Source organism: Notamacropus eugenii, chromosome 4 (assembly GCF_028372415.1).
Source record: "Notamacropus eugenii isolate mMacEug1 chromosome 4, mMacEug1.pri_v2, whole genome shotgun sequence".
Lineage (NCBI taxonomy): Eukaryota > Metazoa > Chordata > Mammalia > Diprotodontia > Macropodidae > Notamacropus > Notamacropus eugenii.
In genome coordinates this window covers 139,571,280-139,589,957 of record NC_092875.1, presented here as the reverse complement: position 1 = coordinate 139,589,957, position 18,678 = coordinate 139,571,280, and the positions used below count along the sequence as shown (strand labels likewise).

The following is an 18,678-nucleotide window of genomic DNA, read 5'->3' as shown; positions in this document are numbered from 1 at the left end:
ATCCCAGCTCCTTCCACTCCTTGGTTATGAGATACTCTTCAATTCTGAAAGATCTTTTTTCCTTTCAAATATCCTGTTTTTTTAGGCCATCACTTGATAGGATGACCGCTCACACCTTCTGAATAATGGAATATTGAAACTAGTAGGACTCAGTAAAATAAATTTCTTCAACCTCTTGAAACTCTCTGTCTTTTTAGTATTTTGCCTAAATACTAAAATCTTAGGATATCTTCTCCCTTAGAACAGCTGCCAAGAGATCATTCCCAGAGTTCTCCCTCAATGTCCTTTTCCTGGAATTATGCATTCTTTCTATCTTGGTACTTTTATGTATAAATAAGGTGTGTTTTCTCTTAAAATTAATCTACTGTCTCAAGTCCCATTTACATGGCTGACCTTTATATTTCACATCATTGTGAATGGCACTCTTAAATAGTCCTAATTAATCAACTTAATTCACCATAAGTGCCCTGTTTTACAGAGAATTTAAAAAGTTTAGCCTGTTCTTTTGATAGGTTCTTTTTAGTATTCTAGATGATCTTTTAACAAAGGAGTTGCTTTCAAAAATGTACCTTGTTATATTTGTGGTTACCAAAGAAAAGTTTTTAAATGTTTTATCACATTCTGTCAGAATTGTTCCTTTTATTAAATCTGACATTTTCGGTTTGGAGAGAAGCATTTGGCTCATGACATCTCCTTGATGCATTTGTGTTGTTTGTTTTTGACAGGTTCTGCTTCCCATCATGGCTATCACACAGTTCCGGTTGTTTAAAGTTTGTACCTGCCTAGCTACAGTGCTCTCATTCATTAAGAGGTTAATATGCAGGTAAATAGAAGTGTTTATATCTTGTTTCAGCTATTCTGCTCTTTATGTGTTTGAGTAATAGTGTTTTTTAATTGTTATCCAGTCAAGTTATGATTGTGCCAAATACCTTATTAATATTCTTTTTGTAATTTTATTATTTTTAGATTTTGACATTCATTTCCACAAAATTTTGAGTTCCAATTTTTCTCTCCATCTCTCCCCTTCCCCCACCTCATAATACCTTGCATTCTGATTACCTCTTCCCTCAACGTACCCTCCCTTCTATCACACCCCACCCTTACCTTATCCCCATCTTCTCTCTTTTCTTGTAGGGCGGGATAAATTCCTATACCCCATTACCTGTGTTTCTTATTTCCCACTTCTATGCAATAATAATTCTCAACATTTGTTTCTTGTACTTTGAATTCCAACTTCTCTCCCTCCCTCCCTCCCTACCCATCCCCACTGAGAAGGCAAGCAATTCAATACAGGCTTATATTTGTGTCATTTTGCAAAAGATTTTCATAATAATCATGTTGTGTAATACTAATTATATTGACCTTCCTACCCTGTCCCCCCCTTTTTTAATTCTCTCTTTTGACCTTGTCCCTTCCCAAAAGTGTTTACTTCTAGTTACTCCCTTCTCCTATTTGCCCTCCCTTCTGTTATCCCCCTCACCCCACTTGTCCCCTCCTCCTCTACTTTCCTGTAGTGTAAGATAGATTTTCATACCAAATTTAGTGAGCGTTTTATTCCCTCCTTAAGCCATATGTGAAGAGAGTAAGCTTCACTTTTCCCCTTTCCCCTTCTCCCTTTTCTGCTCCATTGAAAAAGATTTTTCAAGCTCTTCTATGGCCTGAGCCCATTTCATATTTATTTTGGAGATACTGGAGGCGGAGGCTTTGACTTCCTCTGACAGTAAGCCTTGTTCTTCCTCATCTGAAAGGATGGAAGGAGACACCTGTTCACCAAGAAAGTAACCTTCTATGGTCTTACTTTTTTTCCCTTTTTTGAGCATTTTCCCAGCCAGTTACTTGACTTCTGAATCTTTTGTCAAGAGGAGGGTCCCAGTGCTCCTCCTGTCTCCAGAACCTTGCTCAAGGCTGAGATTCAGATCAGCTGCTCAACTCCCCTAGAGGCTGTGGGTGGGGGGTGGGGCTGCCACCAAGGACAAGGTTCAGATCAGCTGTTCAGTTTTGCGAAAGGCTTTAAGTTGAGCTGCCTGGACAATGGACCCAGGCTGCTCTTGCGCCTTCTGGGGCCAGTGCTGGGGGAACCCCATTTCCTTCTCTCCCAGCTGAGAAAGCCCTCCCACAGTGACCTTTGGAGCTTTCTTTGTCACTTGTGGGTTGAGGGTTCTGGGACCCTCCCTGCAGGGAATTCTGTGGGAATTCTGCCTCCGAGGTCTGTTCAGGTCCTGTTCTTCCTAGTGCCGTGTGGCCAAGGCTGGGCTCCACTCAGTGTCCCGTTAGATAGACCTTTCCTGTCGGCCTTCCAGGTTACATTTGGCTGGAAATGTCTTTCACTCTGTTGTTCTGTGGCTTCTGCTGCTCTAAAATTTGTTGAGCGTCATTTTTTACAGGTATTTTATGGGCTGTGGGGGAAGGGCTAGAGTATATGAGGCTTTCTACTCTGCCATTTTGTCTCCGCCCCTCCCCAAATACCTTATTAATATTCATTTGACATGCAGTTCTTTAAAACAAGTAACATTTTCACATTCATACTAGTTTCCTAGAATTTCACTTTCTTTCTCTTTGCTATACTTACCAAAACAAGGATATGTCTTCTGCTGGAAGAAACTCTTAAATGGCAGCGTGACTACACAGTGGAATACGTTCAACTATTTTTTCTCCATCTTTCTGTTATTTCTTTTGTTATTTGTGCTTCCTAAATATGCAATTTAAATAATACATTTAATTTGAGAGACAAAAGCAATAAATTTTTGTGTTGCCACTAATTTTTCAGCCTGAATTCCTTGAGAACCCATGGGATAGTCTCACCCACCAGTCCTTAAAACTGGTGGTCAGATAAATTGAATAGTCAAACTGAAAGGAAAAGAAATATATTAACACTCTAAGGAAGACTGCTTATTCTGATAACAATGTCAGTTTCTTAAGATATAGATTGTTTTTTTGGTAACTCTTTGGCCTTCTTAGAATACACAGCCAATCAGCAGTGTTCTGTAGTAATTCAGAATAAAGGAAGTATTTGATACCAAAAGGATGTGTAAAGGAAAGGGGAATCATTGAAGGGAGGAAAGGGCAGATATTTGGAATGCAATTAGATGGAGTCATTATCAAATGAGAAAACATTTCCTCTCATTTATAAGGTAAGAAAAACGATGACCAAATATTCTTACAATTCTTAAGGAAGGTCTGTTTCATTTTAAGATAGTATTATTGAGGTAGCCATTAAGAGAAAGCTACAGATTCTCTTATCTAAGAACAGAAATAGTTGTACATTTTAATAGTGAATTAGATCATCAGATTTACTATATCCTTTTATAGTTTTATGTATATTTTATTTCTCCTACACAGCCTATTACAGACTTGCTAAAATCAATTGTATACTACTGGAGTTTTCAAGAATGATATAGGTGTACTTCAGGTATAGGTATCATTGAATCATTGTATCTGAAACTGGGTAAAGACTCATCCAACCTGTACTTGAACAGTACTCTAGTCCCTTCTGTAATGCCCTTGATGAGCTCAACTAGTCTCCCCTTGAAGAGAGCTGAGCCAGTAGTACATTAAATTGAATCAAACTTTTTCCTAAAGTTTTTAAAAATTTTTTATCAAGATTAATATAGTCTAAAAATATTTTACCAAAACTGTTCAGGGAAAGTAGAAAATTGTTGTTATTTATTGTATTTGTATTTGGTGTACAATTTTTGTGTTTGTTAGTCTAAAGAATCCCTTTTGTTTTATGGATTAAGTGGGTTCTCGATTATTTGTTTACACACAAGTACAGCCAGTGATGAAAACTACCACTTTTTGAAATATACTTTCCAGTTTTGCATAGTTCTAATTGTTAGGAAGATTTTCTTCACCTCAGTCTAAGTCTACCTCCCTGCAACTTCACATTGCTTCTAGTTCGACCGTTTCATATTAAGTAGAACAAGTCTAATCTCTTTTCTACTTGCCAGCCCTTCAAATGCTTGAAGACAGCGGTCATAGCTATCCCTAAGTCTTAAATTCCATCAACTTATTATTATATAACTTTGTTTGGTCCAGACCTCTCACCTTCTTGTTCTTCCTCTAATGAATCCTCTTCATTTTGTTGCTGCCCTGTCTAAAATGTAGCACCCAGGACCAACTGCAATAACTCCGCATGTGCTCTTAAAGTACTTTGTTCCTGTCTCCTCTTTTGTTCTGGAGATTGTAGTTATGTTAATACAACCAAAGACTAAATTAGCTGGTCATTTTTTTTTTTACTCTTAATTGAGCTTGCAGTCCATTGAAATTTCCAAATCTTTTACATGAAGTGTTGTTGAATCAGTTTTGAAGTAACTGTTACTTCTTAATTCTGATATTTTATAAGCAGATGAATGGGATTTCTCTACTAGAATTTAAGTAGCAAATTAAGTAGTCCATTTTTTTTTTTTTACTTTTATGGCTACTTTAAGTGATATAGCATGGCATATTAGATAGAAATTCTGAAGACTTAGCAAGGTCTCTGACATATTTCAACTCCCTTACAGTTAACATGTCACTTAACTTTTCAATGCCCCAAGGCAACTATATAAGACTATATGTTGATGAAAGTAGGTGCCAATCTCTATTGGTAGAGGGCCTTCCTCTCTGGAAATTCCTAATATTAATGAAATTATCATTGCTATTTTTATGGAAAACTCTGTGAACCTGAAGTAGGAACAACTCAAATTAATTGTATATGACAGAGATGCTGATATTAGTCTTTAAAGAAATACCCAAATTTTCAAAACGGTAGTACTTTTTGAAGTACTAAGGTTGCCTTAGCAGCTATTAGTGTCCAATTCTCATGAACTGCTTTCTCAAACAGGACCCTGTCTCTTTCCAATGATTATATAACATTCTATATCAGTATCTGAGGAAAACTCAATGAGATTTAAAGCACGTACAAATTGTTTTGTAGGGCTTTGTTTTGTTTTGCCACATCTCTATATTTTAAATAGAGCTGTACAGTAGCATACTGAATTCAATCAAACTATTTTTTCTAAAACTTTTGTATTTATTACATCAAGTTTAAGGTATTTTAAGAAATGTTTTACCAAAAGTCTCCAGGGAAGTCAGGTATACTGTTATTAGTTTTCCTTCTTTATTGCATAGAATAAAGAATACTTTTTGTTGTTATGGGACATAGGGGTTCTAGACTATTTTTTTACAATCTAATTTCAATGAAATAAATGCTACCCCCACTTTTCAGATAAACAGACAATTTGGACTATTTGTGGAAAGTTGTTTAGTTAAGATTAATTATCAGTGTTTTGGTTGCAAAAGCCTATCTTGTAGCACTTTCAAAACTTAAAAGCATTTTATAGACTTTGGTATTTTTCCTCTGCTATTGTCACTTCTCATTCCTGAATCATAACAATTCTTTCTCAGCCTGGAGAACCTCCTGGCTTCTGCAGTGGGATATAAGTGTCTTGAAGGCAGAGAAACTCTCTTTTTTGTTCTTGTATCCCTAGTGCTTAGCATATAAACACTTAATAAGTATTTGGTTTTCATTGAATATATATATATATATATATATATATATCAACTCCAGGAACTCAACTGCCATCTTTCTTTTATTAACATAATTATTCAGTAGCTTATAACGGTGGTGTCATACTCAAATATAAATAGATCCCTGCAGGCTGTATATTAACTTAGTAAACCACAAATTAATATTATCTGTTTTATTGTATTTTTACTTTTTTTGTTGTTAAATGTTTCCCACTTACATTTTAATCTGGTTTAGGCTGTTCTCAGGATTTGGGGCTATGAGTTTGACATCTCTGGCATATAAAATAGCTGGGTCACAACAACACACTTTCTACTATACTCCCATAGTTTAAGTTTTAATGTTTTGTTTATGTAAAATTATTTAATTTGCTACCTTTTCAGTTGCTCAGGTTTGAAATTCTGCATTTTGCATACTTGAAAAGGTACATATGTAATCTTAATTATTTTATTTTATTTCAGAAAGGTATCATATTCACTCAGTATTCCACAAACATTTAATAATATGTGATACATTGTACTAGTAATTAGTTGAGGTGCAAAGATAAATCAGACACATTTCTGTTTACAGTTGAGGAAAATGAGGCATTCATTATTAGAAGATACAATGGTTATAGAACTCACTTCTGAACTTTTTTTGGGAAGTTGGAATTTTTATTTAAATATATTTATGAAATTGTTTATTCATTTATGATAAAAGTAGAAAAATCTGTTAAATATTTTAAGTGTCTTTTTTAAATGAAAAAAGATTCACTAATGTATTGAGGAGAAACATTTTATAAAGTTTATAGGAGAAGAAAATAATTGGTAAAAATTTTATTGCTCTTTTAATTAACAAAAATTTTTGCTTTTTTTCTGTTATCTTTGTTATTTGGTTAGTAGTCAGTAAATATTTATTAATGAGGATGCAAATAAAAATGATAGTCCCTGTTCTCAAGGAATTTACAATCTAATAGGGGAAGACAGTACACAAAAGGAAGTGGTGGGTGAAGTAGAGGAAAACCAAAGCTTCCCAGCAGTATGATGTTTGTGGGATTGAAACCAAGTAGATCAGCTGATAGGAAATGAAGGTTTGGGAATTCTGAGCTCTTTATTAAGGGAAGCCTTGGAGGGAGCCTTTTGTTTAGTTTTGCTCCACCCTCCAATTAGAGAGAAGAGACAACTAAGAGTAAGTGAGGAGGTATTGACTCCTAGTCAGTAGTTGAAGCAGTCTCCATGATGATGAGATTTCTAATGATGATCTTATTCTGGGGGAAAAGCATGATGTTCCTGGAGTGGAAAGCAAGCAGGACACTGGTGGGAAATGGGAGTGTCTTTAGTGTTGGGCTTTTAGTACTACTAAAGTTTTTATTCATTTATTTATTCAGTGGATTTTTATTGAGTTTCTGTGTGTAATACGTTGTAGTACTAGATGTTATGGGCCATATAAAGAATATTATAAGTGGTTCCTGCTTTTACAGATCATTGTCTTGATAGCAGGAAGAATGTGAAAGCAAAAAAAGACATAAAATTGCTGTAGTTTAAATGTGTATGAGAACTTTTGAAAAATTAAGAAGTAAATGATAATTTTTTGCATGAAAGAAAATATCTTTATTTTGGTTGGTCTTCTACGGCTATCTTTCAAGTTGAGTCAGAAAATGCTTTTAGTAAGATCCTCTTATACATAGAATAAATTTTTACATGAATAGCAATCAGGAAAAGAAAGCAAAAAGTTTTTCTATACTCCAAGGAACTCAGTTATTTTCTTCTGGGTCTTCCAAAATGTGAGCAATAATTGGAAGAAAGCAAACTACTTTTTTCTTTAGTCTCAGGAAAGGATGATTTAGTTTTCTCCTCATAACTATTAAAATCCAAAGTATTCTAGATACTTTGTTACATTACTACTCCCTCTTTCCACTATTTTTTTTAAATCTTCAAGATCTTTTATTCATGTCTTTTTTTGATTTATTGGCATGTTAACCAGTAGCTGTATTAAGAAGTAAGTTTGTTATTCTACCATTCTATCTTGCAAACCTTTTTTTCCATCCAGTGACTGATATTGTTTGTTGTTTAGTAGTTTGGAAAGGAATTATTCATATTTTTATTGCAGGTCGGGCAGAGGACGGAAATTAAGTGGAGATCAAATAACTTTGCCAACCACAGTGGATTATTCTCCAGTTCCTAAGCAGGTGACTTCGGCAAAGGGTTCACTTGATTTAACTAATTCTCATTTAAGTAATTATTGTTACATATAAATTTGATTTCCTTTTGTGGTTAACATCATCTTATTCAATTACATTTAGTCAGAAGTTGAAGACTGGAGCTCCTGGGATGAAGATGCACCCACAAGTATAAAGATTGAAGGAGGGAATGGAAATGGAACAGTACAACAAAATACAATGGAGCAGTTGGAACCTGACTATTTTAAAGACATGGCACCAACTATAAGGAAAACACAGAAAGTATGTCTGAGGAATTCAGTGGAATTATTTAGAATGGATTAATTATATTTAAAAGAGTCTGTAACTGAAGATATTTTTTTATTCTAATTAGAATTGGCTAACATAAAAATCATAGAAAACCCTTTTCTAATTATGCCCTTGATGATGAATTTTTTTTGGTGGTGGTGGTTGTTTTTCTTCTCTGCTGAAGTCCTGTCCCAGTGCCCGATTGTGTTGTGGAGTCAACCTGTATTCATGAAGGCTATGCTAGTCAAATACAAGCTCTGGCAAGACTTGTGCTAAAAAAGGCTTTTGAGTATGAGCCCTCTGATGGGCTATTGTCCTTTGTCAAAGGTCCAGTGTACTTATGTTCTAGAGATATTCGTCACCAGGTTGTCTAAGGGTGATGAATTTTTTGGCTACAACTTATAAAACCTGTCTAGCCAGTGATACGAGGTTAGTAATTGCTGTTAAGTGTGCGAGCAATCACAATGAAAAAAAAAAGGTGGTGTATCTGTAAAATGATAACTACCGCAATAATAATAGCTAACACTCATATAGTACTTATTACGTGTCAGGCCTAATGCACAGGTACTTCACAGTTATTATATCATTTAATCCTCTGAATATCCTTGGCAGGTAAGTGCTAGTATTATCCCCATTTTACTGATAATTGGGGCAAATATAGGTTAAGTAACTTGCCCAAGGTCGCACAGTGTCTGAGGCTGGATTTGAACTCAGGTCTTTCTGACTCCAACCCAAGTACTGTATTCGCTGTACCTGCCCTTTTATATTTGTTGCTATAAATAAGCCATATTTATTTTAACATTTCTATTAGCAATGTTCACTTTTTAAATTTTGTTCTATAAAACAGTAAGTATTGTCCATCCTATTCTCAGATAACACACAACTGATCCATTGTGAGCTACAATTGTGCTCTAAATTGTTTTTAAATAGTAGTGTTAAATATGTGCTGTCAGCCATACCTTCTAACTTATCCCTCTTAAGAAATAGTAGATATTTTAAAGAATTATTTTTGCACAGAATTTTTTTAAAAGTACATCCACTTTGGTGAGCATTTTCTATCAGCTGGATATTTAATAAGCTTTTCCCTGGATGTCAATTTTATGTTTTTGGAAAGGATTAATTTAGTTCCAGAAATATGCATTGCTAATTAAGAGAATTACTCATTTGACAGGATATGACCCAGCATATTTGCATTTAAAACAGAATGGTGGAATAAGAGAATCTGTGCTTATATCCTGGTGTGGCCTTAGGCCTATCTTTTTGTGTTTGTTTCCTCATTTGTAAAATGAAGGGCTTAGACTAGATGATTCCTGAGATCCCTTGGAGCTCTAAATCCTGTGATCCTATAAAACATTGTAGATTCTTCCTACTACTTAATGGAACATTTGTATAAGTACTACTTAATACTTTTTGTGTCTTTAAGTAACTCTTTATATCCATATTGTGAATCAAAAATTATAGTGTTTTGTATAATTTACATGCTTTACAGGCTGGTTTATTTACAATTCAACAAGTAAAAAAGTCCCAATTGTCTTAATGTTATCTTTCAGATTATTATTAAGAAGAGAGAACCATTAAATTTTGGCATCCCAGATGGTACTACAGGTTTCTCTAGTAGATTAGCAGCTACACAAGATATTCCTTTTATTCACCAATCTGTAAGTATTCTGGTAGAATTTTTTTTATGGAAAAAAAGTAATTACTCTGAACTGTCCATGAAAACAGTTACAGCAGGAGAGATTCCATGCCTGCCATAGACAAATTTAGCATTTGTATTCTACCTAGCCTTTTATAAGAATAACATGTTTATGAAATATTGAGGTCTTCGTTCATACATACACATTAAAAGTGGGAGGATATTGAATGTCATACTCAAAATTCTGATCTTTAAATTAGCAGTGATTAATCAAAATATTTTTTACTTCAGAAAGTGAAGGTATAAGTAAATTAAGTTTACATCTTTTCAAAAACATTTTGGTGTGTAAAATGTAGAACTTGTACCTTTATGCATATTTTCAATTTTAGAACCTTAAGTATTGCAAGACATTAGAGTGTCTGAATATTACTTTCTATCAGTAAACCATTATTCTATGTAGTAATGAATAAATTTGATCAATTTTAGGCTGCTTCATATAAGAAAATCTAATCAGTTTTGTTCTGTTACTACCTCAGACTAGGGAATTATTTGATAAGGTATCAAAATATTCCATGTTATTCAGATTCATTATTTAGACTTTCAGGTATTTATGGTTAGCTTGCCACCCCATGCTCTCTCCTCAAGCAGTGACTGTTTTACTGAGCTATTTGTAGACAGAGCCTCTTAAAAGTTGTGAGTAAATAAAGGAGGGATGGTACATGGTTACATTGCTGATGGAATATATTTTTCTGTTTGGGAATCTTGGTAAGGGATGAGATAGGATGAAGTAACCTAGGAAATAGACAAGTAGAAGTTAAAGACTCTCAGAGACTGTTTTCCTCAACCTCTATAAAAATATCTTCCTTACCAATTAAATATTATTTTTAGGTTAAAAAATTGTTCATTTATTTTTGTTCATTTTCAGTTATGTCTGACCTTTTGTGATTTTGTCTGGGGTTTTCTTGGCAAAGATACTGGAGTGGTTTGCTATTTCTTTCTCCAGCTTTACAGATGAGGAAATTGAGGCAAACAGGGTTAAGTGGCTTACTCAGGGTCTCACAGCTTGTAAGTATCTGAGACCAGATTTGAACTCAGGAAGATGAATCTTCCTGACTCCAGTCTCAGGGCTCTGTCTACTGTATCACCTAGCTGCTGCCAAAAGAGAGTCTAGCAGGAACTCAGAGGCACCGAGGCCAAGCACGCCCCTCACACAAGCCAAGGTTCTGGGAAAGATTAGTATCAGAGAAGGAGAGATACCTGCCCCAGCCTGGGACAGCAGGGTTCACCAGGCAGCCTACAACAGCCCCATGGTTGTTTCATTAGCCCCTCTGGCTTGGTTTCTCATTGCTACCAATATCCAGAGCACTTGCTTCTTTGTTCATTCATATGTTAATGTGAATGATTATATTCATATAATCAGATCCTACCTACTTCCATATTCAGAAAATAGGACCTTGATTTTGTTGATGAGAAGAAAGAGTACATTCTTAAGGGCAGGACTAAGTGATGTAGGCCTTGGACAATCGCAGTGGGTTTTTGGAGAGCACAGGAAAGGATACAGGAGATGAAAAATGGAGTTAGAAAGGGAGATAGGAATATGAGAATGGTCCTAACAGTTTCTAATATACCACTAAAAATGACTTCTGATAGCCAGAGCAAGGTATTATGATGAGTTAGAAGACTGTAAAACATCTGCTTCACCAAATTTAATCATATTCTCATCTAAGGCTGAGTTGCTCAAGTCCCTCTGGTGTCTCTTTGCCCTCTCCCTGAAGAGTGAAGACAGGAACATAACATACTCTATATTCTACTATCCATATTATATCTAATAAATGTCCTATTTTATGGCACCCTTTCATAAATGCTGAATGGTTTGTTGTAGCTGGGATTTCCCTTCCATTGTTTCATGATGTTCTTTCTTACCTAACTAACAGGGTTGTTATGAAGAAAGGGCTTTTCAGTTGTATATAAATGTGAGTTGCAAGTGCTAACTTTTTTTCCCTCTGGTAAAAGGAAATAAAGGGAAATTGTTTACTAGTAACTGTTATGTTTTCAGGGTTTGTCTTGTAACTGATCTAGTTTTAAGTCTAAAATAATATCGTAGTGCTTGACCTTCTAAATGGAGTAAAGACAAGGAAGTTGAAGCAATCAATAATATCAAATTATATATTTGTATGTAGCATGACTGTACTTTAAACCACTGCTCCATATAACAAACCATTAATATATGTTGCCTTGAGATATTCATATGCTCCACAGAATTGTTTTAGAACCCCATATATTATCACCGATTTGTAGTTTTTTCCTTTCTATCATCTTCTTATAATTATTTGCTTTTTTTCTTCTTTACTATAGCCTGAATTGGGTGATTTGGATACCTGGCAGGAGAATACAAATGCGTGGGAAGAAGAAGAAGATGCAGCCTGGCAGGCAGATGAAGTCCTGAGGTAAAGAACATTACTGCCACATGACATAAAAACTACATGAAGGAGAATATTATGAACAGACCTGAAGAGAGGCATGTGGGAGCTCAATCATGGAGAACTTTAAATGCTGGACTACAGGTTTTATATTCTATTTTCAAGGCAAAAGGGAGTCCCTGAAGATTTTTAAACTGGAGAGTTGATGTGATCAGATTTGTGTTTTAGGACTTTGCATTTGGCAACTATGTTGGATTGTTTTGAGAAGGAAGAGACTAGAGTCAAAGAAACTACTTAGAAGCTATTAGAGTAGGATTTGTAAAAAGGGATGAGGTCTTAAACTGTGAGAGCAGTTATATAAGTGTGAATATGGGGATGGATGTGAGATTTTTTGGTGGTAGACTTGACTAGTCTTGGGCAATCAGAAGTCTCATTGATTCAGAGAAGGATTAAATTTCAAATCTATATGACTGGAGGGGTGATGGTAGTTTCCTCAACAGGTCACCACCATCTCTGGGGGATATCTTTTACTCTTACCTTTCCTTCATCTTTCACATTTAGTCAGCATCTAGACCTAAAAGGAATCTTAAAGGTCCTGCAGTCTACCCCTTGATTGTATAGGTGTATAGGTGAGGAAATTGAGACCTAGGAAATTTGACTTGGCTGAAGTCACAGAGGTAGTAAGAATCAGAGGCAGAATTTGAAAATAAGTCCCTCAAGTTCCAGAATCAGTGCCCCTTCCATTCTGCTACATGGATTTACACATCTTTTATGCTGTTCTCTTTCTCTTTTAACATTAACTGTCCCTCCAAACTTCACATCATCTGGAAATTTTAAAAGGATACCACCTATATTATCATGTAAATAACTGATAAAACTATCAATGTAAGACCAAGGACATATCTTGAGGTCCTTCTCCCTCCAAGTTTATATTAAGAGATTCTTGATTACTGTTAGGATTCTTAGTCTCAGTCTAATTGTCCTGTCTGCTAACTGATATCTCCCCATCTTAGGATGAGAAGCTTGTGATGTGAATTGCCTTGCCACAAAATTCAGGAGGACGATGTCTAAAGCATTTTACCACTCCGTCTGTCAAAAGGGAAACAGTTTCATATAACTTGTTCTTAATGAAGCCATATCATCTCTTATTGATCACCATATCTTCTCTAACTACTCACAAACCATCCACTTTTGCAAGAATTGAAACCTGTCTTGCTGACCAGTAGTTTCTTCTCTTTTCCAAGTTGTCACTGTCTTCTTTTTACAAAAAAAAAAAAAATTATTGAATGCTTTACTACAATACTATTTCTGTTTGCTACAGGGTTAGACTCGATGGCCTCTGCAGTCCTTTCTAATTCTGAGCGTTGTCTCGTAGCCAGACAAAGTGATTTTCCCGTAGTGACTTTCCCACACTTTGCTTCAATAAAGGTTCATTGAATTGAACCTGAATTATAATATTTAGTGAGAGGAGACAGATGCTTTGGAAGTCTTAAAGCCCAGTAGAAGAGTGAGTAGTTATTACAGTCATTATTGCTATTTATTGAAATAGAGAAGTGAGGCAAGATGGAAAGAGATTAGGAAAGGAGATGAGGAAAGTTTTGTAGGTAAAAGTTCTGATCTGGCAAGGTTTCACTGCCATTAGACATTTTGATGAGCTCCAGAAATATTAAAGCCCTTTTTTGCATTTAGAAATAACATTTCTGGTTTTATTTTCAAATTTCAAAATTTGTTTTTGAAAAAGTATTTATTTTTTTCATGGAAGCATAAGGGTTTTGCAACTGTAGGAAGAAATGACAGGTTTTATTTTATTTTCAAGAACTTTTTTTATTCTAAATTTAATATGCACCTAATAAAACAAGCATTTTCAAGTATAAAATGTAACAGAAAAAAGATTGTCCATGAAACTGAACTCCTGTTATATACAACTTATTTTTTCCTTTAAGCATCTAATAAATTCAACATGACATAGGTTTTAGAAATTTGTTTTTACTCAGTCAAAATTTTCTGGAAAACTAAACAATTGCCTTTCTTTTTTCATTAGGAGTGTCATTCCACAGTACCAAAGAATTAAAAATTAAATCTAGCATAATGGTTACTCTGGATGACTTGTGAACTCCTTCATACTCTTTAAGAATTCTGAGTATATCATCAATATACTGTGAATATTCCCACACCAAGGCCTTTGTTCATGCTATTTCCTACTAAGTATAACTCTTTATCGCACCTATCTAGATCCTACCTTTTAATGTTCTTAAGAACCTTGTAAGGTTGTTATTGTGTCATGATGCCCATGTTACAGATGAGGAAACTAAGAGACCTGCCCATAATTACAACTAGTATCAAAGGCAGGATTTGAACCTGACCCCAGATCTAGCCTTTTAAATCTTGAAGACTGGGATATATGTCTTAGGTTTTTTTACCCTTTATGGTCCTTAGCATACACTAGATGCTCACTGAAAATTATTAATGAAAAAACTTTTACAAATATTTTCATGTAGCAATTTTAATTTCCACTAGACATGCCCCACTCTTCCCTTGAAATGTAGCTAATAATAAATACTTTACATGATATTGTTGTGTTAGCTAATGAATTGATCAGAAAAATGTTTTAAAAGATTTCAAAATTGAATCAGGAAATCTAACTTATAGTCCTTATTCTCTTGCTAATATGTTTTCTCACCTTGAAAGACACTAAGTATCTCTAAGTCTCGGTTTCATCTATAAATTGATAGGATTGGACTAGATGAATTCTCGAAATTTTACAATTCCAAAATTCTAACTTGATGCATTTGATTTATGAGAAAAAACTATTGAATAATAATTTTGTTCTGAACTGTTTGCTTAACAGTGAACCTAACTTGTCACCAGGACTATAAGCCAGAGTAGAATTTTAACATCTGTGAGGATCTAAATGATGAAAAGTTATCACTGCCAGAAATTGCAGTAGTTTAAATCATATGAATCTTGTTCTGCTGTAAGGATGGAAAATTAAAACTAGTTTGTTTAGCCAGCAGAGGGAGCCATATAACAGCTGAAACTACTGTTATGCAGCCTTAGTCCTTAGATGTAAGAATTATTCTTTTTCTTTTTAAGAACACTATTTTAAAAAATCATACATGTTTAGGCAGCAGCATGAAAGGTTACATCTTAATTCAAAAAATAATTTGCACATGTAAACTGCAAATTTTATGTTGGATATGTCATGGAAGAAGAAGATGACACATTTAATTTTTGCTTCATGTTATTTGTTTTTAACCTTTGGATATTATCTCAAAATTACACGTGAGTTAAATCATCCTGAAGATGAAAATGTAAAGAGTTTTACAATTTCAGTTAAGGGTAACCCTAATGTGATTTTTACTTATGGTTATGGATATATTCTAAGTGTAGAAGCATCCTCACATTGAATATAGATAATTTAGATCCTACTCTTCCTCCTCAATTTCTCAATATAGTTTTTAGGTTTTTCTATTAATTAGTCAATAATTATTTTTAAAACTACTACTCTGTGACAAAAAAAACATAAGGGCGGTTGCCAATAAACAGATCATGTTTAGGTAAACAGAATGCTACATACTCTGAGCCAAAGAGTGATAGTGATTCAAGTTATAATGTGTCTCTGCCAGCTTAGAGGGACAATTGTAAGTTATAAAGGTATGTCTCATCCTCCTAAGACCTTCTGGTAAGCATTAGATAGGAAGAGGAGTACTATCTTTGGCTCCCAAAGGATGGAAGCCGTTCACAATCTAACCCTGCTTCCACAAAGAAACACTTAATTCAACAGATATTAAGTACTTGCTATGTATATTGCCTATAACAATATTTATGGCTTTTGGTGCCAGTAACACTTATTTATTGCAATTAACTGATATTGAGTTCGCTGACCTGAGAACCAGGAATGCTTGAGTATAAGTGCCCCTTCAGACACACACTGACTATGTGACTTTGAACAAGTCACTTAACCCCTCAATATTTAGCCAGCTCTGTAAGACTGTAAGTTTCAGTGAAGGTTCTAACCTGCATTGATAGAAGGAATTTCTCACCTAGAAATTCCCTATAGGAATGAAATCATAGGTCTAGCTCACCCCTGTGCCTATCCTTTAATTCATAATCTAGTTATCTCTTAGTTCTGAGGTTGATTTTTCGGTTTGCATGTATACCTATACGTTATCTTTCCCTTAGTTACCCCCTTTAGGGGGCTGTTTTGTTTTGCCTTTAATTTTTTTCTGTTACTAACAATATCAAGTACATATTGATATGCAGATACATATACAGATCATTGAATACATATACATACATATGCAGATCATTCTCATATTTTGTACAGAGGAGAATAGTGGGTAGATGAGTCAAAGTCTACTTATATATGTCTTCCCAGTTGCCTTCATTTGGTAGTAGTATTGTCCATGCATTTTAAAATCTCCTTTTCCTCTTCTATTCCTCCTTCCTCCTATTCTTGTCCTCCTCCTTCTTTCTCCCCCATACCTTTCAAATAACCTTGAGAATTGAATTTTAGCACTTTTAAAGTTGTCCTCTGTAATGCCAATGTGATATTTACAATGCCTGTGGAGTCTGTGAATATGCGGGCACTGTTCTGAATCACAAAATACAATAGACTCTCCACATGGAAGACAGAACCAAAACATTTATTCAGACACCAGAAAGCCAAATCCATCATAGTAACAAAGAAATCTGTACACAGCAACAGTGCAGGGGACACTACCAGCCCCAAGCCTTCCCTCTGCTAGGCTTCCCACAAACCAGCTCCTTTAAACAAATCACAAACAAGCTCCCCCGCTCAGGCTAATTGCTGCCTTTCCCAGCTGTGATTGCTCTCTAACTTCCCCTCAGCTCTGCTCTAGCTCCACTTCCACCCCTTCCTATTCCAACTGATTTAGACTCATGTGACTCCAGCTTCTATGTGACTTAATAAGCAGGTCACATGGGCCTTTTAATGGATGGGAAAAATCTTCCCATTAAGAAGCAAAATTACATTAACAGTAAGCAAAAATGTAATATCCATGCATCCTCCTACATGGATTTCCTTTTACTTTCTCTGATCAGATCATATTCCTGTTTTCATCTTTAGCGTTTCTCAGTCAGCTTGCATTTATTAAGTGTCTCCTATGTGCCAGATACTGTGCTAAATGTTGGTGTAATACAAAGGAAAGCAAGTTTTATCTTTTGTCCTTTTTTCCATTAAATCTTAAATTCTCTGAGATAAATACCCCCAGCTCCTTTAATCTTCATATGGCATGGTTTTTAATCCCCTCTCCATCTTGATTGCCCTCCTTTGAACATGCTATTTCTATTTGGTTAGTTTCCTTCCTATAATGTTGCATCCGGGATACTACTCCAGGTGTAGTCTCACCAGGTCAGGATACAGAGAAACCACAGTATCACTAACCCTTTCTGGTCATTTTATTTCTGTTGATTCTGCCTAATTTCACAAGCATATTTGTTGCTGTGACACCTGGCATAATTGATAATCAGTAATACTCAGGAGACATAATTTCTCATCCACACACACTGTCACAGACTAATTATATGATATTGGGCAAGTCACGTAAACACCATGCCTCAGTTTCCTTGTCTGTAAAGTGGAGATTAATATCCCACTTCTACCACTATGTGGATGTTATAAAGATAAAGCTAAGATGGCATGAAGGTTAAATGACATGATGGATGTGAAATTTTGCATTATCTAGGCCTATAATTTATTATAGTTTCTTTTGAGTACGGATAAAGATACTGTTTCCCCTTGAGAAATGCTTGTAGATTTAGGGGTATATCATTTGTGAAACATGAGAAAGTGCATGGTTGTTTTATTTTTTTTTCTCAATTTTAGACAGCAGAAAATAGCCGACAGAGAAAAGAGAGCAGCAGAACAACAAAGGAAGAAAATGGAAAAGGAAGCACAACGACTGATGAAGAAAGAACAGAACAAAATTGGTGTGAAACTGTCATAACAGATGTTTGACATTTCCATTTGGAGGATTTTGAGCTCCACAATATGAGCATCATTTGTATGGGTTTAAGAGTATTTTTAGAATACAGACAAGATGCTTGATTTTGATGTGTTCATCAGGCCTTCCAGGATACCAGGATTCTCCCATCGCTACTTGAACTGCTAGTAGGTGGGACTTAAACAAAATGAAAAGACTTATAAGACAATATTTTTCTTCAATATCTTCCAAACATATAAGAAAATTGATTGCTGCAGAGAAATTATTACAAATGGGATATGCCATTAACTCTTCAAGTTCTTATTTCTAGCTTGAAAAAAATCGGGTGTAAATAATTTTCCGGTGGGAGAATGTACTCTGCTGCCTATTATGCTTTCATTCAATGTGTGTAGAAAATGAAATAAACAATTTTAAAGAATACTTTGTCTTCATGATTACTTATCCTGAGTCTGGTCTAAACTGCTATTTTAACTTTTCTTATTTCATTTGTTTTACAAGCTAGTATATACATATATTTCCTCTGATTCGGAATGGTATGGTTAATATTAAAATTTCATGCAGCATTGAGGAATGTGAGAATTTTATTTTTGTTGAAGAAAAGCTGTTGAGTGTTTGGTTTTCTTTCTAGACTGTCATATAGACTTTCTACATCATAAAGATTTTTTGTTAGAAAGTGTTGTAATACATAGCTAATACATGAAAAT

General features: G+C 34.9%; 1 protein-coding gene across 3 annotated transcripts in view; it reads left to right on the top strand.

Moving 5' to 3' along the window:
* Positions 1-18,394, top strand: part of EBAG9 (estrogen receptor binding site associated antigen 9) — a 35,159-nt gene extending 16,765 nt beyond the window's left edge. For all 3 annotated transcript variants that reach the window (XM_072603264.1, XM_072603262.1, XM_072603263.1), the window contains exons 2-7: positions 726-823; positions 7,595-7,673; positions 7,788-7,946; positions 9,503-9,610; positions 11,944-12,035; positions 17,857-18,394. In XM_072603264.1, the coding sequence (XP_072459365.1) occupies positions 741-823; positions 7,595-7,673; positions 7,788-7,946; positions 9,503-9,610; positions 11,944-12,035; positions 17,857-17,977 (642 nt within the window). In that variant the 5' untranslated portion in view covers positions 726-740 and the 3' untranslated portion in view covers positions 17,978-18,394. The remainder of the gene's footprint in view (positions 1-725; positions 824-7,594; positions 7,674-7,787; positions 7,947-9,502; positions 9,611-11,943; positions 12,036-17,856) is intronic.
* The last annotated feature ends 284 nt before the right edge of the window (positions 18,395-18,678 follow it).